General features: G+C 40.7%; 1 protein-coding gene across 2 annotated transcripts in view; it reads right to left on the bottom strand.

Annotated features, from left to right (window-relative positions):
* FRAS1 (Fraser extracellular matrix complex subunit 1) overlaps positions 1-26,708 on the bottom strand; it is a 534,964-nt gene that overhangs the window by 322,235 nt on the left and 186,021 nt on the right. For both annotated transcript variants that reach the window (XM_070791638.1, XM_070791639.1), the window contains exons 3-4: positions 18,727-18,834; positions 7,399-7,491 (exon numbers count right to left, since the gene is read on the bottom strand). In XM_070791638.1, coding sequence (XP_070647739.1) covers positions 7,399-7,491; positions 18,727-18,834 — 201 coding nt within the window. The remainder of the gene's footprint in view (positions 1-7,398; positions 7,492-18,726; positions 18,835-26,708) is intronic.

Raw genomic sequence — 26,708 nt, 5'->3', positions numbered from 1 at the left:
CAAGAGGCATACAATGCACAATATTCAAGAGAAGTCCCATAAGCCTATCAATTTATTTTTCAACAGAAACTTGGCAGGACATAAAGGAGTAGTGTGATATATTTAAAGTACTGAAAGGAAAAAACTCATAACCAAAAATACTTGATACCAAGGCTATCATTCAGGATTGAAGGCAAGATAAAGAGTTTCTCAGACAAGCAAAAATTAAGGGTCCATCACCTCTAAACTGGCCCTACAAAAAGTGCTAAAAGATCTTCTTTAGAAGTAAAGGTTATAATTAGAAACAAGAAAATATATGAACAAAAAGTCTCTTTGGTAAAGGCATATACATAGTAAAGCCAAAAGATCAACTACTTGAAAAGCAAGTAAAATTAAAAAAACAAAAATTGGAAAATCAACCATAATTACAATTTGTAGTTAAAGAATAGACAGGGTAAAAAATGTAAAATATGACATTAAAAACATAAAATGTGTTGCAGGGGAAGTAAAAATCTAGTGTTTTTAGAATGTGTTCAGACTTAAGTGACTATCAGCTTAAAACCAACATATTTGTAAACCATACAGTTGATATGGGATTAATATCCAAAACATAAAAAGAACATATACAACTCAATATTTAAAAATCCAATTAAAAAATGGGCACAGGACCTGAAGATTCGTTTTTCTAAAGAATGATGCAAAGATAGCCGACAGGATGGTGAAAAGATGCATGACACCACTAGTCGTGAGGGAAATGCAAATCAAAACCACAATGAGATATCACCTCACACCGGACAGAATGACTGTTATCAAAAAGACAAGAGGAAACAAGTGTTGGCAAGGGTGTAAAGAAAAGGGAACCTACCTGTACTGTTGGTAGGAATGTAGTTGATACAGTTATTATGGAAAGCAGTATGGAGATTTAATTTTTGAGGGAAAATTACAAATAAAATTATCATATGATTCAATAATTCCACTTTTGGTATTTATCTGAAGAAAGCAAAAGCACTGATACAAAAAGATACATGCACTCTAATGTTCATATCATTGGAACATTATTAATGACAAGATATAGAAGCAACCTAAGTGTCCATCAAGAGATGAATGGATAAAGAAGATGTCACACACACACACACACACACAAATAATACTCATCCATAAAAAAATGAAATTTTGCCACTTGCAAAAACATGGATAGACCTGGAGGCGAATTATGCTTAGTGAAATAAGTTTGATAGAGAAAGATAAATACTGTATGATTTCACTTATATTAATATATGGAATCTAAAAAGTAAAACAAAAGAATAAACAAAACCAAACAGAAACAGACTCAGAGATACAGAGAACAAGCAGGTGGCCATCAGAGCAGACGGAGTATGAGAGAATGGGTGAAAGAGGCAAAGGGGACTAAGAAGTACAAACTTCCAGTTATATTAATAAATTAATAACTCATAGGCACATAATGTACAGCATGGGAATATAGTCAATAACACTGAAATAACTTTATATGCTGACAAATGGGAACTAGACTCACAGCAGTGATCGTTTCATGATATATAAAAATATTGAATCACTTTGTTGTGCATGGGAAACTAATACTATATTGTAAGTACACTGTACTATATTCCTTAAAAAAGAAATAAAATCCCAGTGAAAAAAAATAGCAACAAGCTTGTAGAATATTCAACTTAAATATAGAACTTTATTAACTACAAAGAAATATTAATAAACTTAAATGATATATTTTAATATCAATATGAGAAGTGTTTAAAATTCACAGTAGCTATTGTTAGTAAAGCTGCAGTGGAGTGGGACTCGTCTCATGATAGCACCCATAACAACTCTGCCAGGCGGCAACTACCCCAGGTAATCAGACTTGAAAAAAAGCTGTACTACTGGTAATATTCCCACTGCGTTTATCTTTAGACAGAGAAGACTTAAAATTGAATTTTAATGACCATAGATGTCACAGCTTCAATACTCAAACTCTTTAGATGCTTTGACCTACTAATTTCACTTTTAAGAAGTTATCTGAAGAAAATGATCAATGACACACAAAAAAGTTTGAATACAAAGAATTCCATCTCATTGTTCATTACAGTGAAATTGAAAATATTTTAGTGAATATTGGAAGCTACCCAAATGCCTAATAATAGGCATGTAATAAATAATAATGTTCTAATAATAATAATAATAAAATTAATAATAATAAATCACATTCTCCAAGAGTATTCCAAGGGGAATTATTTACTGCATGCTGTATAAAAATTAAGCCATAAACTGTACACAGAGTATAATTACCTTATGTGAAACCATGTATATCTCTATCAATCTACCCATCCATATTCACTATCATCTCTCCTTCACCCCCAAAAAAAACAACTGAGGAAACAATAGTGGTTTTCATAGCTGGAGATAACTAGTGGATTTTTATCTGTTTGCATATTTTTTCCACATTTTCACCAATAAACTAATACTCACTTTGTCATCAGAGAGCAAAAGTACTGTTTAAAATATCTAATAAATCATTTATATATCTTAAATAAGTAAAATTTGAAAGCATCTTATAAAGTAATTGGAAGTGAACATCTTTATCCTACTAAAAGTTAAGAGATTGCTTCTAAACATCCAGACATTAAAACAAGAGCTCGTTTTTGTTACTACTGAGAAACACTAGCTGTCATTTCTCAAACATTTGCAATCATACCACCTCTCAGACTGAGACCACAAAAATTAATGATAATAACAACCTGTCAATTGCCAAAGTGTTTTCAACTGTAAGGCAAGAGGGCTATATTAGCTCATCTCTTTGGTACCTTCAAGCTCTCCAGTGATGTGAATCTATTATCTATCTCAAGAGACATAAAATTTAAGCAACGGATTCTCCCTTCACAATAAGCTTGAGAATTATGGGAATAACAAAGAACATTTGTCAGGGTGACTCCACTCTTGATGTCAAAGCCATAGAAGCCAGACAGTGATCCAAACTGAACAGAATGATGGAGAAGAATTACTCTTACCTCTCTGAGAAAAGTCACCTCCACTTTCATCTCCTACTCCTATTCCTAAGTCAGTGACACCTCTCACACCAGAAGGAGACCAGAGATCAAGGAGTTTGATACATGCTGATAGATAGCTAGATCATAGGTAGATAGAGAAGTAGCCAGATAGATGGTAGATGGACAGATAGATAGAAAGATAGATGGATAGATAGATAGATGACAGATAGGGGACAGATATTAATAGATGATAGATAAACATATTTTTTCAATCTCACTGTGTTGTCTATAGTCACAAATGTTTTAATTTTCATGAGCACAGTTAACAGCAAAGAAAGCTCTGTAATATCAAGAAATAATGCATATACAAAGCAATGCTCCCATAAGACCTGTGTTGTAGCTGTACCATCCCAACACCATTAATACCTTTCTGAAACATGAGACTTTGACACTGGGCAAAAGCACATTCCGCAGACAACATCTTAGACATATTCTTTTGCATAGCCAAATAACAAGTCGGGTTGGCTGTTGACTTAAGTCCAAAGGAAAGATACAGTCATAAAGTATTTGTCTGGCTTACAGACAGAACAAAAAAATAATTTTTCTTTATATAATTTGTTCCTGTTATGATGTTATAGATCCAGAATACTAAATATCTGGGGATGTTTGGTGCATATTGTAATTACATCCTCTACTTTGATGAAAACAAGGCTGCAGAATTCAATATTCATCTCTTCCCTCACACACATAAATTAGTTCTCCTTTTAGCCTCACAGCCGGGCAAAGCAAGCAGACTTCTTCCACGCTCCTGTACTCAATCAGATGTGGGCACTGGGGCATTACCACCTGCCACTTTTCTTTTTCAGCAAATCTCCAAGCACCATCTTCTCAGACAGGACATTATCTGGTGCTGAGATCAAATTAGTAAAGAGGAAAAGAAAGAGGTTAAGGTCCTTTCTCCTCCCTTTCACAAGCTAATTTGTGGGGAAAAGACCAGGGAAAAAGCATTCCAACACCCTTTAGGAAAACATATTTCAGGCTTGTCTCCCTAACTGGTTGGCAAGGCTGGGCAGAGATCCAAAAGCTAATTTGAAAGGATAGCTTTGGGAGGTCATGGATGAAATAGTCTCCCCAAATTCTGACTCTAATAAGCCCATGCAAAACTCTTAAATAACCTGGAGTCTGCCAAAAGGCTCAAGTGTTTTTCTCACTCCAAGGAAGATGTAGGGGCTTGTCTGGACTTGCTGGAACACCGGCCCACGATGCCAGAAAAAGAGGTCCCCTCATGAGGCAAAGTTGTTTCATTAAAGGTGGCCTTGTCGTGCCACCCTGAGCTCAACCCAATCTTGATTCTCCTTCCCTTCAAGTCTATTCCCTGGGGATAGCATTGCTGTAACAGATTCTCTTCCCGCTACACTTACTCTACCCTAAAGCCACTTCTAAATCTCTCTTTCAGGGGAAAGCTTCCATTTCACCACTGCAAAGCTCTCAAAACATCAGGCTATTTTATATCTACAGGGAGAGAGACTCCATAACCTGCCCTATGGGATACAAGCCGGAGGCTAAAGAGAGGATTACCGACGTTCAACAGGAGAAGCAGTGCTCTGGAAACTGCTTTCTAAGAGAAGCAAAGGGAGCAAAACAGAAAAGGCTCCAAGATTCAGGAACAATCCTAGTGATGCAAGTGACAAGGGGAGATTCAGACCCAACCCAGACAAGCATTTAACCCACTCAAGGAAATGAATAACATTAAGAAGGATTTGGCAAGCATCTAAAAAGGTGAAGAAAGAGAGGAAAGAAGAACAGAAAGACGAGAAAAATGATCATTTTAAATTGATTAAGACTGAAAGTAGAGGATTTTATCTCAACTTTAAAAAAGCTGTTCTTCTATTTCTATTTGGAGAAGTAGACCACTAGGGATTTGTTTTTCTCCTTCAAACTACAGTTCCTAAAATCCAGCCTTCTTCTCAGTTACATCAAGTTGCAGAAATATAATTATAACACTTTCCGGGGGAGTAGATTCTGAAAGTTGCATATGGGAAAACAAGCATGCACGCTGTCTTACCCAGTTTAGAGCTTTCCGTGTGCTGTGTTAGAAGAGAGGGGTGAATTGCAAGGGAGGAGGGGAGAAGAAGATTTTCAAAACTCTTCCTGAAAAAGTAGAAGGTCAAGCAGATTTCTAACTAACCCATCTGCAGATCTGTGGTCCTTGAGCCACTCGCCAAACAGGTCAGGTGGTCAAAGATCAACATGCCCGTGGGACAAGGATATGGATAAGCTGGAGCAGGATTTACTTATTGCTTGAGTCCTGATGTTTATTGAGCACCTACTCTGGGAAAAGTTCAGCACCAAGAATCAGGTTAGGTGGGGGGTAAGGAAGATCACTGTGAAGGTACACAAAATATTGTCAATGTTCTCAGAAATCTTAAATCAAGAAAAGAAGATCTCACAAGTGCAAGAACAGAAGACGAGCAAGCAAATGACAAGTGTCATTAGAGAGGCTATGAAAAGTCCCTGATACCCCCTCTTACTTGAGATGTTTGTTATTCCTCCAGATCTTGGCCTTATTTTACATCCTAGGGCTCCCTTATTTGAAAAGTTCAGCTTGGGATTTTTTATCTTGATCCATATACCTGCCCCAATCATTATGAACTTTCGTTAATTCCAACATCAGCCTGCCCTGCAGCACCTTCCATTTCACAGGAGGTCCTCTAGCGTGGTTTCCACCACCCTACATAACACAGACTGAATCAAGCAGCATGTGTGTATGCTCAGTCACTTCAGTCGTGTCCAACTCTTTGTGACACTATGGACTGTAGCCCACCAGGCTCCTCTGTCCTTGGAATTCTCCAGGCAAGAACACTGGAGTGGATCTCCATGCCCTCCTCCGGGGATCTTTGCCACCCATGGATCGAACCCACATCTCCTGAACTACAAGCAGATTCTTTACCGCTGAGCCACCAGGGAAGCCCTAAATCAAGCAGCACAGGGTGACACATGGTATGAAGACACAGATCCTACCATTCGGATCACACACCATGCTATTATTTGGCAACACACTGTGCTGATGTGAAACAGTGGCTTCCTCAGGTGATGCGGAGCCAATGGCTAAGTGAGGTGATCCTGTCCCAGGGGAATATGCACTGTCCCCACTGAGTTTCAGGTATGCACCCTGAATAGCAGCCTAGACTGGGTATATCAATTCTGGCTAACCTATTATGCTCTCTGCTGAAAGGGTAGAGACACTAACTTGGAGAAAGTTTTGTATGAGGTGGAAGATGAAGATTAAAGCAAAGAGTGTCTTTCTATCACACTCGGCTTCACCTGCTGCCTCAGGGGAGTATGCAAGCATGAATGGAGATGAACTGTAGCCATCCAGTTTCAAAATTTCTATTATAGTCCTTGCAATGGTCCTTTTAAAACAGTATTTAATATCTCTAAGCTAACCCTGCAAGATCTGGAATGAGAAAATGTAATAAAAGAACTTGAGGGTTGATTTCTAGTATTGTGGTGCTATGGGCTTCCCAGGTAGCCCCAGTGATAAAGAACCCTCCTGCCAATGCAGGAGACTTAAGAGACTTGGGTTTGATCCCTGAGTCAGAAAGATCCCCTGGAGGAGGGCATTCTCCCCTGAAGAACCTTATGGACAGAGGAGCCTGGCAGGCTACAGTCCATATGGTTGCACAGAGTCGGACACGATTGAATCAACTTAGCATGCATGCACTGTGGTTCTAAATGAGGGGAGTGGGCATTTTCATTTTGCCCCTCTCCCCAGGGGAAAGACGGCCACACCTACAGACAGTTCTGGTTGTCAGGACTGCAGAGGATACTAACAGGTGATGGGTACTGAGAGGCTGGAGACGATGCTAACCATCCTATACTGCAGAGGATGGTCCTCATTACAAAGCCTAATGTGTGCATAGTGCTGAAGCTTACAAACTTCACATTGAATGAGGAGTCAGAAGACCAGGGCTCCAGGCCAAGTCACACCACCTATTGGTAATACATGGGGCCAGTATCTTCCATTCTTTGCAATTCAACTCTTCCATCTTTAATACAGGAGTCATCTACTCAGGGTTGTTCATAAAATCAAGTGGAAAATTTATGTGGTACACAAAGGCAAGGTGGCCTTTTATTATTCAGCATTACAACTTCTTCATCATCAACATTCTCAGACTACCCTTTAGACAGACACAAATTCAATCAGCAAATATTTACCTGGGCCTCTGAAATAAATAGGACAGTTTTAATCTTATCCAAGAAACCTAAGTGCCCACGGAAAGTCAAATAAGGCTGAGGTCCTCCCTAGCCCAAACAAAGGAGAAAAAAATCCTCTCGTGTCAACACAAGTTTAGCATTCAGCTTTCCTTTGTCACTGATCTACAGACAAGGAATCAACCACGGGTTAGAAAATACTTACCCCGTGAATTTTCTTTTCATGATGGCAAGATCCAGGCATCCTTGGCACACATTCAGGGCAGCACTGGTTGGCGGGTATTTGAAGCACTTCCCCCTGAACATTTAAAAGCAGCTCAGTGTAAAATAGCAGCAGTGAACACAGTCATATCGAATTCACTAAATCTCGTGAGTTGCCACGGGTGACAACAATAAACAGGATAAACAGAATACACTAACAAAAAGGACTCTCTGTCATGAGGAGCTTCTCTCAAAGCTAAAAGGAGCCCCGTTGTGAAAGTGGGTTCCTTGAAAATGGTCTACATCTTTTCACACGTAATGAAGTGAAGGATTTTCTTCACTAGAAATATAGAAATGCTCCATGTGAGTGTCAGACCAGAAAAGCAGTTGGGGGTGATAGAAGAGCTGTATTTCCCTGTAATGGAGAAGACTTGGGCGGGGCTAGCCACAGAGTTGGCAGGTCTTCTAACATGTTATAGAGGCCTTATGGAGTCAGCAACAGGCTGGCTGTGGGGAGAAGGGGAGAGCGTGAGGGGGAGCTGGAGTTCTAATGTTGATGTTTACCTGGGGCAGAGGAGCAAAGCGCAAGGGGCAGGTGACTGAAGGACAGAGCTGGGAGAGGAAACAGTATCTCTGTGGAGGTATCACATGTGCTGTGGGTATCCGGGCAGAATTCCTGGGCTCCAATAAAGATCTACATTGTTTAGCAAGGCCTCTGCTGTTGCAATTGTGTTTCTTATCAATGCCCGTGATGCTTTCAAGAGAATAGACATCCATGTGATACCCCAAGATTTACTGGGAGGTTGTCACATGTTAACTAACCATCGATTTGCCACTGTGAAGGATCTGTTTATTCAAGATGATTAAAATGGTACCATGCATGTGGGTCTTTGGGGCTTAATGATCCTTCTAGACCCTCTGGGGACTTTCCTGGAGGTCCAGTGGTTAAGAGTTTGTGCTTCCAATGCAGAGGTCACAGGTTCAATTCGTGGTCAGGGAACGAAGATCCCACATGCCACATGGCATGACCCCTACCCCAAAATAATAGCCTTCTAGACCCCCGGATTTATCCTGCTCTTCCACTTAGCATTTCCTCAAGTCTAGAAATGTGGCAGAACAGGTAATTAGTGATTTTGATCAAAAATAGTGGTAAAAGATCCTGAATTAACCAGGAAATCATGACCTGTCCACAGAATAAAAGTCTACAAAGAATTCAGCTGATAGATTCAAAACATTACATATGCTTTAATGTTTCTTTGCTACTTGGGGCTGTGGCCATTAAAATAAATTGTACCTACAAGAGAATGTTAATTGTACATACAACAATTACAAATAATATTACATCTACAATATGTATATTCTCCACCCAATAATGTGGGTGAGAATAAAACTATGATTTCACAACTGTTAATCCACTAAACAGATAAATACACGAGTAACAGTGATCAACAATTTCTTATTTGCTTAATAAAGGATAAAACATATGGCGTGGAATTTTCTAAAATGGTATATACAGTGCAACATCAATGACTACTCAAAAAAGTACCCTCTGAACCCCAAGTAGAACCTGTACTTATCTAACTTCCACTGAGACAGTAAATTTAGAAAATATATGAACCTAAATCCCACTGAGCATATAGATTTAAAATGAGATAATCCAAGTGTTGTTTCTATTCTAATATGGAAGCAGAGAGAAAGGCAGGCAAGATGGAAGACTTCAAGGGATATTTTATGCCCCAAATTAGTTGTGTTTGATACATACATCAGATTTGGTTTATATATTTATATATCTATCCTCAGATTTGCCCCTCAAAACTCATTTTATGAATATAATATTGTTTATTTGTGAGTAGATGTTCCCTATTTTGAGTGTTGACCTATTGACCTTCCATGGGAACACAAAAGAGGTGATTTGGGGCTAAAGGAGGGGCGAAGAGTTTTGCATGTAGGACTTGGAGAACGAAAGATAGGGAGTTCTTGCTACCTTACCCTGTAACCATGCATAGCTTCCTGAGTTGTGGGATGTATGGAACACATAAGCCTATTGCCCTGCAGGCTTTGCACTGGGAGCTTAGGAAGTGGTGGCTTGGGAACAAGACACCAATGAAGATTGCTTGCCTAGGATCTAGAGGAACCAACTAACAATAATGATGATGACCATGTGACAATCACAGCTAAAACAGAGTACTTAGAATAGCCAGGTACTCTTCTAAGCATATGATACACATGTTTATGTACATGTATATACGTATAATTTATTACAACAACTTGATTAGGTAAATACTCTGCATTGAAGTTTGCAGCCAAAAATCCCTCCATGCATTAATAATACAGTACCCTTTTGCATGGCACTGTCCTCTCTGTATATATGTTCTTCAGAAATCCTGAAAGTTGGTTCCAGGCTAGACAGTCAATATTCTAAAAGCCTCTATTCTCATTCCTTCAATTTTTGTCATATCTGTCTGTCTCTCTCTGACCCTTTTCTTTGACTCTGTAGCTAGCTATTCTATATGGATACAGGATAAGAATATAGAATCTATTATAAATGATGATACGATGAATAGACAGATGATAGAGAGATAGATACAAATATCGAACAGAACTACAATTAACATTAGGTTATTTCCAGTTAATTCCGGAGCCAAACATAAGTTGCAAAACAGATTTTTAAAATTTTTTAAAAATGATAGAAATCCAAAATACTATTAATAAAAATAATAATTTAGTTTAGGGTACAATAGCAACGAAGAATTGATGCTTTTGAACTGTGATGTTGGAGAAGACTCTTGAGAGTCCCTTGGACTGCAAGGAGATCGAACCAGTCAATCCTAAAGGAAATCAGTCCTGAATACTCATTGGAAGGACAGATGCTGAAGCTGAAACTCCAATACTTTGGTCACCTGATGTGAAAAACTGACTCATTGGAAAAGACCCGGATACTGGGAAAGATTGAAGGCAGCAAAAGGGGATGACAGAGGAAGAGATGGTTGGATGGCATCACCAATTCGATGGACATGAGTTTGAGCAAGCTCCAGGAGTTGATGACGGACAGGGAACCCCAGCGTGCTGCAGTCCATGGGGTCGCAAAGAGTTGGACGTGACTGAGCGACTGACCTGACTGACTGACAATGCTGATTCATTAACTTGTGCCGTGAACTAATGTAAGTCTACCAAGCAGATGTGAAAAACAACATATGAACCTGAGAAACACAAGGGAAAACACGGTGGAGTAGAAATTGCATTGACTCATGAGCCAGGAACGAAGGTTCTTGCCATGGGAGTGCCACTTTCTAGTGCTGTATGTTTGAGCAAGTGACTAAAGAATGAAAAAATCTGTTTTGTCTATAAAATGAGAAAGTCTGACAATCAATTTTAAAGGGTTTTTCTAGTTCTATCATTGTGTTTCCCCCACTCTCCAAATCTTCAATTTCTCTCTCTCTTCAAGGTCATTCCCCTTTGCCTCCCAAGGTGATCATAGTAATATCAAGTTCATAGAAATATCAAAAGCAAAGAAGAAAAAACCCTCTCCTTCCCTTGTTTGGTCATTTTACAAATATTGATTAAGTATCTTCTGTGTGCCATGCACTGTGCTGTTCGATGGGCTACATATAGTGAAGAGGAGGGTTGCTGCTCTCAAGGAGCTAAGAGTATGGAGGAAGAAGCAAACAAATACAGAGGCATTTGTAGTCTGGTCAAGGGCAGTATAAGGGCAAGCACATGGCAACACCCAGGAGGCTTGATGACTGGGGACAGAGGTTCAAAGAAACTTCACAGATGTAGTGGTGTGCACCTAATGTCCCATTTCTCTCTTCCATTCTCACTGAAGCTCCCTGAAGGAGTAGCCTGTACTTGGCCATCCAAGGCCCACTATCCATCCACTCCTCACGCCTCTGTAATACAGCAACCACACCCACCACTTTACTGCCACCAACTTCAGTGGGACCACCAGTGGCCAACAGGTTGCCAAACTCAGTGAAACATATTAAATTTTCTCACACTTTCTCTCTGTCGTGGGATCAACACTGTCGATATAAACTCCTTCTGGAAACACTCTATTCTCCTAGCTATCACATCATTCTTCTCTCTTCTGACCATTCCTTACCCTTTACCTCTCTGACCATGTCTTCTTAATCTTCCTAAGTTTCTTCTCTTATGTTCATCTTTCCTTTAATGATTGTGCTACACAAATCCCGTCTTTGATCTTCTATTCTTTTTTCACACAATCTCTTTGGATGAGCTCACTCATCCTAAAGGTTTATACTCCTGTGTTCCTGCTACTGATACCCACGTAATGTCTCCAACTCTGGGCTTCCCAGGTAATGTCAGTGGTAAAGAATCCACCTGCTAATGCAGGAGACCTAGGAGATGTGAGTTTGGTCCCTGGGTCAGGAAGATCCCTGGAGTAGGAAATGGCAACTCACTCCGGTATTCTTGCCTGGAAAATTCCATGCATGGAGGGTTACAGACCATGGGGCTGCAAAGAGTCAGACATGACTGAGCACAGCACATGCTTCTCCTCTGAGCTTTACAGTCACACATCTCGCTGCCTTTTGGACATATCTACCTTTCTCTTCCACAAACACTTCAAACTCAATGTGTCCAAACTGAAATTATCATTTTGTTCCTAGATAGGATTATTTTCCTCATTCTCCTATATTCTCAATATCAGTTTGTGGCTCTGCTAACCAATTAGTCATCAACTCATAAATATGAGAGTCATCTCTCCTTTTCCTTTCTCTGACCCTCCTACTTCATTCAGTTCTGCTAATTTCTTCCTTCAGTTCAGTTCAGTCGCTCAGTAGTGTCCAACTCTTTGCGACCCCATGAACCACAGCAGGCCAGGCCTCCCTGTCCATCACCAACTCTCAGAGTCCACCCAAACCCATGTCCATTGAGTCAGTGATGTCATGCAACCATCTCATCCTCTGTCATCCCCTTCTCCTCCTGCCCTCAATCTTTCCCAGCATCAGGGTCTTTTCAGATGAGTCAGCTCTTTGCATCAGGTGGCCAAAGTTTTGGAGTTTCAGCTTCAACATCATTCCTTCCAATGAACACCCAGGACTGATCTCCTTTAGGATGGACTGGTTGGATCTCCTTGCAGTCCAAGGGACTCTCAAGAGTCTTCTCCAACACCACAGTTCAAAAGCATCAATTCCTCAGTGCTTAACTTTCTTTATAGTCCAACTTTCACATCTGTACATGACCACTGGAAAAAGTATAGCCTTGACTATATGGACCTTTGTTGACAAAGTAATGTCTCTGCTTTTTAATATGCTGTCCAGGTTGGTCATAACTTTCCTTCCAAGGAGTAAGCGTGTTTTAATTTCATGGCTGCAATCACCATCTGCAGTGATTTTGGAGCCCCCAAAATAAAGTCAGCCACTGTTTCCACTATTTCCCCATCTATTTGCCATGAAGTGATGGGACTGGATACCATGATCTTAGTCTTCTGAATGTTGAGCTTTAAGCCAACTTTTTCACTCTCCTCTTTCACTTACATCAAGAGGCTCTTTAGTTCTTCTTCACTTTCTGCCATAAGGGTGGTGTCATCTGCATATCTGAGGTTATTGATATTTCTCACGGCAATCTTGATTCCAGCTTGTACTGCCTCCAGCCCAGCATTTCTCATGATGTACTCTGCATAGAAGTTAAATAACCAGGGTGACAACATACAGCCTTGATGTACTCCTTTTCCTATTTGGAACCAGTCTGTTGTTCCATGTCCAGTTCTAACTGTTTCTTCCTGACCTGCATACAGGTTTCTCAAGAGGCAGGTCAGGTGGTCTGGTATTCCCATCTCTTTCAGAATTTTCCACAGTTTACTGTGATCCACACAGTCAAAGGCTTTGGCATAGTCAATAAAGCAGAAATAGATGTTTTTCTGGAACTCTCTTGATTTTTCCATGATCCAGCAGATGTTGGCAATTTGATCTCTGGTTCCTCTGCCTTTTCTAAAACCAGCTTGAACATCTGGAAGTTCACGGTTCACATATTGCTGAAGCCTGGCTCAGAGAATTTTAAGCATCACTTTACTAGCGTGTGAGATGAGTGTAATTGTGTGGTAGTTTGAGCATTCTTTGGCATTGCCTTTCATACGGATTGGAATGAAAACTGACCTTATCCAGTCCTGTGGCCACTGCTGAGTTTTCCAAATTTGCTGGCATATTGAGTGCAGCACTTTCACAGCATCATCTTTTAGGATTTGAAATAGCTCAACTGGAATTCCATCACCTCCACTAGCTCTCGGGCGCCACCTGCCGGGATCCAGCCCCGGCTGATCCAAGGTATTCAAAGCGGGGACGGCGTTGGCGAGGATCAGGATACAATAGCTTCAATTAGATATTAATTAGAGATGTAAAGAGTAATAGAATGAGGATAGCTCAGTAGGAAAATTCAGTGGAGAAAAGAGGCTGAGTAGCTTGGTTTATGCAGGAGACCAATAAAACTTCAAGACAAGAAGTTTGCACCACTTACGTAGCCCGCAGGCGTCCTTCCATTTTCCCGAAGGAGAGGAGACACTGAGGCCTCCCCAGTCGGATCTTAGAAGCCCAGGCATAATTAGTAAGCATGGCGGGTTCTGCGCTCCAGATGGAAACTCAGCCAGAGTGAGAGAGAGAGCGACATGGGGAAACCAGTATTTCGAGAAACTGATCCCAATTCTTTATTTTCCATAGTCTACTTTTATACACTGAGATGTTATGCAAAAGTCATGTGGGGTCAGCAGTCCTGACTTTTATCAAAGTCAGGTGCTTCATACAAATGTATACAGAGGTCTTAGGGGTGTTGGGGTGTTACGTCATCTTCTGGCCAGGGGGCCTGCTGACAATTTATGACCCTCTCCTTGTGAAGCGGTCAGTCAACCAGGACACTTATTTCTCCAGGGGTGATTATTCTTAAAACAGACGCCACCCAAATAAAGTTACATTCCTATACGGTGAGGGTGTAGTGGGTTTTAGTTAAGGAAAGAATTTACTTAGCCTAAGGTCTAACGTGATTAATATCAAAGGTTAATACTTATTTCTTCTATATATTCATTAATGTGTGTAAAGGCAGGGGATATGGAGACTTAGCAACAAACATTGGCTCAACAAATGAAAAACCCTTCACCAATACAATTTCTAATCAGCCCACTATACTTATAGTTTTCTAACTTCTCTAAAGAACCTGTTTTTAGAGGGTTTAAAGCATCTCGTGCCTCTCATGGTTGGGAGGCTGTGAGCAATCACATGTGGCCGGATGAGCCTGTCAGGCAGGCCAGAGAACCTTCAGAGGAGTTTGTAGGTTAAAACACTCTTGTCACGCCCAGGAGTTTTTATTAACTGGAGCCCTAGGTTAACTCCTTCTCTGAAAGAGGTGGTGGGGGACAGCCCCCCATAAAGTCAGAGGTGTAGGTGAGAGCATAAAGTAGTAAAGTAGGCAGGCTCTGGTTATGGGGGTAGATGCTCGAGGATTTCCAGGGGGACTCCTGAGGCTTGATCCCGCCTTTGCGTATGTCGAGCCTCCTTCCTCATGACCTTTGCCACAGGCTGAGTGCCTCACTCTGGCCCCCAACAACTAGCTTTGTTCGTAGTGATGCTTCCTAAGGCCCACTTGACTTCACATTCCAGGATGTCTGGCTTTAGGTGAGTGATCACACCATCATGATTATCTGGGTCGTGAAGATCTTTTTTGTACAGTTCTTCTGCGTATTCTTGCCATCTCTTCTTAATATCTTCTGCTTCTGTTAGGTCCCTACCATTTCTGTCCTTTATCAAACCCATCTTTGCATGAAATCTTCCCTTGGTATCTCTAATTTTCTTGAAGAGATGTCTAGTCTTTCCCATTCTATTGTTTTCCTCTATTTCTTTGCACTGATCACTGAGGAAGGCTTTCTTATCTCTCCTTGCTACTCTTTGGAGCTCTGAATCAAATGGGTATATCTTTCCTTTTCTCCTTTGCTTTTCGCTTCCCTTCTTTTCACAGCTATTTGTAAGGCCTTCTCAGACAGTCATTTTGCTTTTTTGCATTTCTTTTTCTTGGGGATGGTCTTGATTCCTGTCTCCCCTTTCCTCTTTTTATTATTTATTTGGCTGCACTGGGTCTTAGTAGCAGCACACGATCTTTAGTTGCTGTATGTGGAATCTTAGTTTCCCAACCAGGGATCAAACACAGACCCCCTGCACTGGGAGCATGAAGTCTTAGCCTCTGGACTACCAGGGCAGGCCCTGCCCTTTCCTCTTGACTCCTACACTACCAGTGCTCTGATTCAGGTATTCACCCTTTCATCTGGATTATTCTCACAACCTTTGAACTCATCTCCTTATCTCCAATATTATGCATTATCTTTGAAAAACCAGAAAGATTTTTCAAAAAGTGGGCCATCCTACCCACATGCCTTAAAATCTTCATTAGTATTCTACCAACTTAAAAATAAAATTCCAAGCCCCACAGTACAGCATACAAAGCTCTCCATAACCTTGAACTTACCAACTCTCTAGCTTCATCTCTCATTCATTCATTCAGTCAGTCAAAAGATATTTATTGAGGGCCTACCATGTGTCAGGTGCAATTGTAGGTGCTGAGGAATCACAGCAAATAAAAGAGTAAACAAGAACTTTCAGTAAAATATAGAGTATGTCCAGACAGTAGTTAGTGCCAGGAAGAAAAATAAAGCATGGAAAAGAAATAGGAAATATGTGGTAGAGGTGAAGAACTGCAATTTCAAATAGAATGGCATTCAGGCAAGACTTAGAGAAAGTAAAGGATTAAAATAGATAAATAGATGATAGATAGATAGATGGATATTTGGTCACTAAATTTTGTTTGACTCTATTGTAATCCCATTGACTATAGCCCACCAGATTCCTCTGTCCATGGAATTCTCCAGGTAAGAATAGTGGAGTGGGTTGCCATTTCCTTCTCCAGGGGACCTTCCTGACCCAGGGATCGAACTCACGTCTCCCTCACTATAGGTGGATTCTTTACTACTTAGCCACCTGAGAAGACCCAGATAGAATGTCAGGGAGAAGAGCAGAGCACAAAAGCCTTAATGGCAGAAGTATGCCTGGCAGAAGCATTCCCTAGACAAATCCAGGAAATAGCAAGCAGGCTTGGTGTCTGAAACAGAAAGAGCAGGGAGAGGAATCAGTTGATCGGAGGGTTGGCTTTGCTGGTGGTAAAGAATCTGGCTGTCAATGCAGCTTCTCTGGGTTCAGTCTCTGGGTCAGGAAGATTCCCTGGAGAAGGAAATGATAACCCACTCCCATATTCATGCCTGGAACATCTGGAAAGAGGAGCCTGGCAGGCTACAGTCCATGGGGTCGCAAAGAGTTGGACTTGACTTAATGACTAAACAACAGCAGCAGCACTTTACAGGACACTGTGAGGAGTTACTCAAAGTGAGGAGAGAAGCCATTGAAAGCTATTGGAGGGACTTAAGGAGAAAAGCAACATGATCTGACTTAAATTTTAATAGGATCCCCCCCGCCTCCAACTTATATATCAATATTACAGTGAAAAAGGCTAGTACAAAAACAGTGAAACAAGTGAAGAGGACACTGGAAGAATGCAGGCAAAAAAATGATAATAGGTAAAACCAAAGGAAAAGCAGAGAAGTTGCATCTGAAATATACTGTTTTATGAAGGAAAAGCTGGGAATCTGCTAGTATACTGGATACGGGATGTAAGAGAAAGTGGGGAGGATGATGCTACATTTTCTGACCAGAGCAATGGGAAGAAAGGAGTTGCCATTTGCTGAGAAAATTCACGAGATGAGCAAATTAGGGAAGGACAAAATCATGCTTGGTACAGAACCAAGGTCAGAAATATTTTCTGTAAAGGGCCAGATATATTTTAGCCTTTGGGGGTCACATATGGTCTATACCCCAACTACATAACTGTCATTGTAGGACAAAAGCAGCTAGCTATAGATAATACTTAAATAAATGAGTGTGCCTGTGTTTCAATAAAACTTTATTTATGGATACTGAAACTTGATTTCATATAAATTTCACATCACAAAATACTGTTCTGTTGGTTTGTTCCAACCATTTAAAAATAAAAAAAACATTCTTTGCTCACAGTTCAAAACAAAAAAAGGCAGCAGGCCAGGTTTAGTCTGTTGACCCCTGGTAGAGAGCAGATCCAGGTTTCAGTAGCACCGTCTATGTCTTCCAACATTCGATTCAAGGCTTCTTCCATGAAACCATAATTATTCACATGAAGTGGAGGAGGGCATGTCTTCATGGCCCTTATAAAACCAGCTCAAATTCTGACATGAGTTACTCAGTGAGCAAAGTGGAGATCTTTTAGGAGTACTCACTCTATAAAATAGAAAGCCGCAGAACAGACAACAAAATACTACCAAATTTACCAACATTTAATGTACACTCAGCTTCTCAGAAATATAGCCAAGAAGAAATCTAGGAATACTATTAAAGGGATACAAAAATTTCACTCCGATGTTAGAAACAAACAGAACCTTCTTAGCATTAGATGGCATAATGACTCAAGAATAATTATTATGGGGTGGGGAGGGAAAACTCTAGAAAAATAAACTGTGTTTGTGAAACTGACAGAAAGTTTTTTAAAGAAAATAATTGGTCTTCTCCAGGGAGTTTCCAACATTCAAATTTGAAGCTTAAAATTTTTTGTTGTTTGTAAGCAGATTTACTTTAAAAAGAAAAGAGTCAGTACCCGGGGAGAAAAAATTCCAACAGAATAGATGTATCGTCAAAAAGTAAAAATAAAGCAGTTTAATAAAGGGGAAATGAGGAAATATCCCACACACATTTGGTTAAACACCAGATTTCTTGATTAAAGTCTATCCTATGATCGTAGGTAGCCCAATGATACAGTCAGTCACAGAATAAACAATGTATTTAGAAAGTCATCTTCGAGAAGTCAATCCTGACTTGCAATGCATTCAGTGGCTTGTGAAATGGTGTGGCTAGTATCAGTAGCTATGGCAATTGTCAGATCCAGGGAAGATCTCTGGACAGCAGCTTCTTAACTGCATAATCATATTAAGCTGCCTAAAATCTCCATGTTACACTTTCCATTTCTGTAAAGTGGGGCTATAGATACCTACTCCACAGAACTTCAAATGGGATAACACTTTAAATGGGGTAACACTGTAAGACCTTTAAGTTTTAACCTTGAGTGCCTGATTTAGAGTAAATGTCCAACAAAGAAATTAAGACATTCTTAGAAATGATATGCTAAAACTGTCTCCTGTATTTCCTAAACTTTGCAATTAGAGGTTGTGATAAATGTCAAAACCAAATGACCGAAAAAATGCAAACAGCCTACTCTTCCCCAGCTTTACATTTAGAAAACAATTAGGACACCATACCTTCTCAAAGGCACACTGAGGGTTTCTGCAAACAGCGGGTTTGCAGATAACGATATCACCATGGCAACGGCAGTTCTGGCATGAATCGGGCTTCCAAATGGTGGCATCCTGCAAAGAAGCATAAGCTCTGAGTTAAAAACTGATCAGTCAAGGTAGGAGTACACAGAAGTGGAGCCATCAACAGCCCCACAGCCTGAACATTTAAAAGGCAAAGGAAAGTCATAGGCACATGCAGAGCTTGCTGGGTACTGATTAAACCCCGAGAAGCTATAAAAGCAGCCTAATCCATTTCACCACAGTCAACCCACGTACTCAAAGACAAGGGCATGCAGCAGAGAGCTGTCGATTTCCAGAGTAAAAACAATCGATTGGACTGAAATCTCAGGAGGACAAGTTGCTCCCTGACTTGAGGTTTCTCTGTGCTGCTAACTAGCAGAAACCATCAGAGTGTGTCCAGAGGAAAATGACGCTTGGACTAGCACTAACCAGCTTCCTAAGAGCAGCTTTTGCCATTGGGTACTTTGAGCATCTCACACTTCACTTCCCAGTTCTTTGGTACTAAATCTGCTCACACTCAGCTATTCCACAGCTCACCTTTACCTCTGATGGGATAAAGTGTAGACCCATCACCTGGCCCTTGCCTCTCGCCCTAGCCTCAGCAAATCGGACAGCTCTGAGACTTCTGTCTGTCCACGCTAGATGGTCAAGCCATTGGACAGCCCTAGCCTCCTTTCTCCTGGCCCAACAGCTTATCTTCTTCCTGGTTCCCTCTTCTCCTTGACTCTCCCAAAGAGAGCTTGCAGACCGACACATTTCTTCTGAGGTAAGCCTCAGAGGTAAGCCTCAACCTCAGAGTGAATCATTTCCTAACCCTTAAGCCTACGCACGGCATCCTCCACTCGGGTGTGACTCTTCATGGCTTCTCTGGAACCCCACTGTCTCTTGTACATATTGCTACACTTTTACTGCACTCACAAATTCCTGTTACCCTGCCCAGAGCAGCCTGTGAGCACCCCAAGGCAGGCAGTGGCCTGGGCCCGGCACACTGGAGGTCTTTCTAAACCAAACGTTCACAGTGCACAAGTCGCTTAGTGCAGGTTTTGTCCTCCTTTCTATACTTCCTCATCCTTTTGTCCTCGAATAACTGAAGTACTACTCAAATACATCGGAGAGAAGTAAACCTCTAAACTCTTGATAGAGTCACAAACTATTAGCACTAACCTGAACTGCGATGAGCTGGCAAAACCATGGGTGCTAGTAAAAGATGCTATCACACAAAGGCAGACACCAAATGTGACAGTTAACCTCTGTGTCAACTTGGCTAGACTATGGTACCTAGCTGTTTGGTCAAATACTAGCCTAGATGTTGCTGTGAAGGTATATCATAGATGTGATTAACATGTATCATCAGTTAAGCAAAGGAGACTACCCTCAACAATGTGGATGAACCTCATCCAAACAACTGAAAGCCTTAAGAGAAAAACAAGGTTTCCTGAAGAAGATTTCAGCCTCAAGACTGTATCACAGAAATTCTGCCTGAGTTTCCAGCCTGTTGGCCTGCCCTACAGGCTTCAAACTTGCCAGTCCCCACAATCATATGAGCCAATTCCTTAAAATAACTTCCTCCCTCTACTTTTCCCTCTTTCTTTCTCTCCCTCTCCCCACCCCCATACATATACATATGGTTGGCCATAACATCTTATGGAAAAAACCCAAATGAACTTTTTGGCCAATCTAATATATATGTTTCCTATTTGTTCTGTTTCTTTGAAGGACCATGTCTGAGATACCAACACTGGTACAGACTTATATGGATTGTGCATAACACTCTCAAGGAAAAATGAAGTCGTCCTTTCTGTTCAGAAATGTTAAATGTATAAGCTTTTAGGGAATGTGCTTCAAACCCCAAGTGATAGAAGAAATACAAAACCTATCTGAGGTGAGATGACATTCCCAGTGCCTAATTCATGAGAAACTTGAATTTAAGTAAATGCATACTGGAACCTGACTTGGAATAACTCTGAATTTCTTTCTCTTTATGTTACAGCACATTCTTCTGAAATGACAATTGTGTGCCAACCATAGTCTACTCTTAACCCAAAAAGCAATGACAAATATGTGAGGGGGGAAAAAAGAAATTCATTCTCAAGCACAATGTAATATATGTTCCCTGCTGATTTAAGAAAATAGTATCAGCTTCCAGATACAGATGAAATAAAAATGACAACTTCATGAAGTCAGCAGCTGCTGTTTATTGATCACGTATCCTGTGCTGACAGGAAGTGCTGGTAGGAGAAGGCGCTTGCAGCACTGGAGCAGGCTGGCCTTGATCATATTCCTGGCCTCTGCCATCACTGGAGAGGGCTGAGCCCAGCGGAGAGGGAAGTCAGTGTGCACCAGCGCTTCGTGAAACTCTTAGAGGAACAACAACCCTACGAAGCTGGTACTGTAATTATCGCGACTATTCCAACATGAGGAAACAAGACGTGAGAGATTGAGCAATTTGCTCAAGTTCACAAAGCTGTCTGAGACCTAAGAACCCAGACTCTGAAATCAGGCTACTGGATTTGAACCAGTCATTAACAGTGAGTCCATTTTATCAAGGTTTCCACGTCCCAGGTTCCTCATCTGTAAAGCAGATAAAGAACTAAACTCATAGGGTCCGTGAAAAGATCAGATGAGATGATGTGCTTAAAGAGATTTGAACAGTGCCTGGAACTTATCAAAGGCCCATTATTTATTTTTAATGTAATTTATTGTTATTTCCAAATTCTCCCTACGATGTCATAGGCATTTAGCAAGTATCTTTCTAAACATTTCCTTTTCTTGGAGTGAAAATATTCCCCTAAGGACCCTGTCTTTCCCATCTTCCCACTACAGGCAAAACAGAGTGAAGCTGTTATTTAATTAGCACCCAAGCACTGAAAGGGCTTCCCTTGTGGTTCAGCTGGTAAAGAATCTGCACCTGGGTTTGATCCCTGGGTTGGGAGGATCCCCTGGAGAAGGGAATGGCTACCCACTCCAGTATTCTGGCCTAGAGAATTCCAGGGACTGTATAGTCCAAGGAATTGCAGAGTCGGACACGACTAAGCAACTTTCACTTTCACTGGAAAGACCCAGGAATGTTGCATTAGAAGAAATGAATGAATCCATAGATTGCATTTTCAAGACCACTTAGGTCATTGGAAAAGCGTTTAACCATGAACCCATCTTCCTTTTCACTCAGACCTCAGATGACCACACCAGTTCCAGGTACTCGCTTCAACCCAGGGTGGCTTTAAAACTCCCTCCATTCTACACCAGGAATTAAGTTCTTCCCCACACCTCAACTATTTCCTCAGTGACTCTAGACTCCAAAATAGTCCAGTATACCTTTTAACAGCTTTCAATCACTGGACGCAGCTCACTCAACTCTAAACAGAATGTCCTAAAAACATGGAATATTTTTTCATTTTCATTTGTAGAAACATGATTTTTCAATATGTTAATTAAAAACGAAATTTCTGGGCCCAGGGAGCATTCCTGAATTTGTTCACATATCCATATTTCCTCCTGTATGCCACTTCCAGGAAGGAGAGCTAGCTTTATTCCTCTATGTATAGCCCCTCCACTGAGCACAATTACTGAGATTCGGCTGACTTCATTAGTGAACAACCCAAATACTTATCCTGAAGGAAATTTCTTTCCCCATGACTTGAGATATCCCAGTTAGGATGAGAGGTCTTGAGAAAACAATATTTCAATGACATTCACTACAAAACCCCCATAATGTTGAAGCTTATTAGTTCATTGGAACCAAACTACAAGGACTGCCCTGGTGTCTCAGATGGTAAAGAATCTGCCTGCAATGTAGGAGACCTGGGTTCAGTCTCTGGGTTGGGAAGATGCCCTAGCAAAGGGAATAGCAATCCACTCCAGTAATCTTGCCTGGAGAATTCTTTGGACAGAAGAGCCTGGCAGGCTACAGTCTACGGGGTAGCAAAAAGTTGGACATGACTGAGCAACTTTCACTTTCAAATTACAAAAAAAAATTTTCTTCATCTGCTGCTGCTGCTAAGTCGCTTCAGTCGTGTCCGACTCTGTGTGACCCCATAGACGGCAGCCCACCAGGCTCCCCTGTCCCTGGGATTCTCCAGGCAAGAACACTGGAGTGGGTTGCCATTTCCTTCTCCAATGCGTGAAAGTGAAGTCGCTCAGTCGTATCAGACTCTTAGCGACCCCATGGACTGCAGCCTACCAGGCTCCTCCATCCATGGGATTTTCCAGGCAAGAGTACTGGAGTGGGGTGCCATTGCCTTCTCTGAATGAGCCCTTTACCAACACCTAGATTGATGGCCATATATTCTTCAGGTCTAAAACTTTAGGAATCAATTTCTATGGTACCATAAAATTGCTTTATGAAAGAAGGGATACTAGAGTTCCTCGATTGCTAAAACTGGATAAAGCCATAAAGTCCAAAGAAATAACACTGTAAAGTAAATTTTACAGATTTTCCATGTTACCATTGCAATTCTGTCGCTTTATAATCCTCTCTTCCAATCTAACACACTCTGCAAAAGAAATAGTCTTAAAATAGTTTTTCACTAGAATGTAGATTAAAGGATTAGATTACGATAAACCTAAAAAGCAACCTAAATGGTTTTTAATATTTCTAGTAATAAGTGAATAAAGTGTTCTTGCAGATAATACAGTGCCTCCATCCCCAGACATGTTGAAGTAATAGCAAGGTGCTTCAAAAAACAACAAAAACTATTTCACTCGGTTAAGTATTTATTAAATATTTGTTTAATGCCAAAAATAAACAATGACTACATCCCTCATGAGTACTCAAATTGCTGGGGAAACATTATTTATGATATTCTATAATAGTTTATCAACTGTTGACATAATTTTTTTATCTGAATGTTATAATAACCCTATTTTAATTATTGATTTATTTATCCCATTTTAAATCTCCTTGGCTTGTTAGGCCAAAAATGAGAAAGAAGGAATAAAATAACCCCAAAATTATGCTTTCAAGTTACAAAATAATAAGCAGAATATAATGTGTTTTTATAATTAAAATATATTCCTGTGCTTGGTGATTCCTGGGTAGGGATTCTTGGTGATTTTTGTCTCTTTCCATTATCCTTATCCATATTTTTTGTTATTTCAATAGCAAAATATATGTAACTTATGTGATCTTTTAAAGTTAATTTCAAAATATAAGACAGAGAAAAACAAAAATATGGTACCCTTTTCTCTACAAACCACAGGTAGAAAGCAACTGAGTTTTGAAGTTGAACTGGCATGGGGGGAGGGGAGTTAAAAGCACCCAACAAATACCTAAGAGTGAGCCATTTACCTAAACCTTTGTGTTATTCTCAAACATTTCTTCTTGTGCTCAGTAAGATTTTAAAAAACTAACTGTGTGTCTATTTGTCCTTTAATGCCATGAAAGGACTGCAATATTCCACTGGGCCTCGTGTCTGCATTTCTGGAAGTCCATTCTCCTGACAAGTCTGGTTTTCAGGAAAGATAATCCATATATAAGGGTTCTTTGACCCAGCTCCAATTCGGACACAGAAATAATGGTTCCTGTTTGTCAAGGAACCATAAAGAAACAAATCAATAACTTTCATAAGGTTATTTCAGAGTTCAATTCTTTTCCCAAGCGCCCTTCCTCAGACAGCTTAGATAAACAGTGCCTTTTTCATTTGGTCTCATTTTAAAGTTCATGTGAAACTCTTTATCCACCCTCAAATAAAAGGGAGCAGAGGACACTTATTGGTAAGAAAAGGTAAGAGTCCTTGTATTTACATTAAATTCCCCCCTTGCAGGAAGAACAAACACAAGCCAAAGGCAAATAAAACAGAAAATGGTGATCCTCTTCCTGCTGGAGACCCATTTTTAAAATTTGCAGTTGTTAGAAGTAATTAGCTGAAGGTATTTATTTAGGAAGTTAAAATGATGTATTCTAGGGGCATTTGTTTCTGGGTATCTAATGAATGTAAGAATAAAATAAAGAATCATGCTGCTGCTAAAAAAAAAAAAAAAAAATTTGCAGTTGTTGTTTAGTGTCTAAGTCATGTCCAACTCTTTTGTGACCCCCATGGACTGAAGTGTACTAGGCTCCTCTGTTCATGGGATACCCCAGGCAAGAATACTGGAGTGGGTTACCATTTCCTTCTCTAGGGGATCTTTCCAGCCCAGGGATTAGATCCGTTATCTCCTGAATTGACAGGTGTGTTCTTTACCATTGAGCCATTAGGGAAGCCTTGCTCCACACAATACCCCCTTATGGAGTTTGTTCTGCACGCCAAGGACTGAAATAGTTTCACATTTTAGCATTCTGGAGTGATTAGCTTGTACCTGATCTCCTCCTGCTGTTGTCTTAAAATGATAAAGTTGAAGGAATCAGTCATAAGATCAACTTAGATACCAAAACAACATCATGAACCACACATGAAAAGACAGCTTCTTTATACAACAGCAAATGTCTTTGTTCAGTTGGCTGACAAGAAACCCTGAAAAGCATGGCAAGTTACCATCATATTCTTGTACATATGTCTTAGAATAGTGAGCTAGCGCTGGTGGACGGGCAGAAATGAAAGGAAAGGAAAGGAAAGAAGCTAGTACCAAGGGCCAGTACTTCTCCAGATCTCCCACACACTCAGCATCTCAGGGGCCCTCCCGGCATCTTGTGGACAAAGCCTCACTACACTACTTTTTCAATGAAGGAACAAGGTGTGAAAAGGCTGAATGAATTGTCCAGAGCACATCTAGTAATGGGTGGATCTGGGATTCAAATCCATCCTTTTCTCTTCTAGGCTGTACTGTTATCATGTAATATTAATAACAATTAATGCTTTATTACATATATATATGTATGCCTTATTTGGGGGCTTCCCAGGTGGCTCCAGTGGTAAAGAACACACCTGCCAATGCAAGCAGACGTAAGAGACATGGGTTTGATCCCTGGGTTGGGAAGATCCCCTGGAGAAAGGCATGGCAACCCACTCCAGTATTCTTACCTGGAGAATCCCGTGGACAGAGGAGCCTGGCAGGCTGCAGTCCTAGAGTCAGAGTTGAACACAACTGAAGTGACTTAGCATGTACCTATACATGCTTTATTTTATGTACATAGTGTGTATATAGATAGATAGATACTATAGAGCAGTCTTACCATTTCACATCACTCTTCCACTTTCTCACTTTAATAGGCCAGTAAGATAGGATAAACTATGGCAGTGCTGCTAATTTTCAGGGGAAAGGGCTGTGAGGTTAAGTGACACACCTGCCTAATAGACTCCCCCATGACTCCAACAGTACACTCCCACCCCCTCTTCATGTAATTTTCACACATCCTCCAAGTCTCAGCTTAAACATCACCTCTCCAGGGAGACCTTCTCTGCCTCCTTAACTCAGTATTTCCCTGTCTCATGTTCCCAAAGCTCACCCTGCTTCCATAAAGCCAATCTTATTTCTCCAAGTTCTTTTGGCACAGTAAAGAAAACTAAGAAAGACATCTTCTGGATTTCAGATGCTTTGGCATGTTCACATCTTTCATATGTCTTCCTAAAATATTTTGAGATACATATTATCGTCATCTCCATTTTACAGATAAGGAAACCAAGAGTCCGAGAGTCTAGGTAATATTCCCAAAGCTTGTAACTGACTGTCAGTTCAGCCACTCAGTCCTGAGAGACTCTTTGAGACCCCATGGACTGCAGCACACCAAGCTTCCCTGTTCATCACCAACTCCCAGAGCTTACTCAAACTCACGTCCATCGAGTCGCTGAGGCCATCCAACCATCTCATCCTCTGTCTTCCCCTTCTCCTCCTGCCTTCAATCTTGCCCAGCATCAGGGTCTTTTCAAATGAGGCAGTTATTCCCATCGGGTGGCCAAAGTATTGGAGTTTCAGGTTCAGCATCAGTCCTTCCAGTGAATATTCAGGACTGATTTCCTTTAGGATGGACTGGTTGGATCTCCTTGCAGTCC

The sequence above is a fragment of the Bos indicus genome, chromosome 6 (assembly GCF_029378745.1).
Source record: "Bos indicus isolate NIAB-ARS_2022 breed Sahiwal x Tharparkar chromosome 6, NIAB-ARS_B.indTharparkar_mat_pri_1.0, whole genome shotgun sequence".
In the NCBI taxonomy this organism is placed as follows: Eukaryota; Metazoa; Chordata; class Mammalia; order Artiodactyla; family Bovidae; genus Bos; species Bos indicus.
Note: the sequence above shows the minus strand (reverse complement) of the source record. Positions and strands in the feature narration are given on the sequence as shown.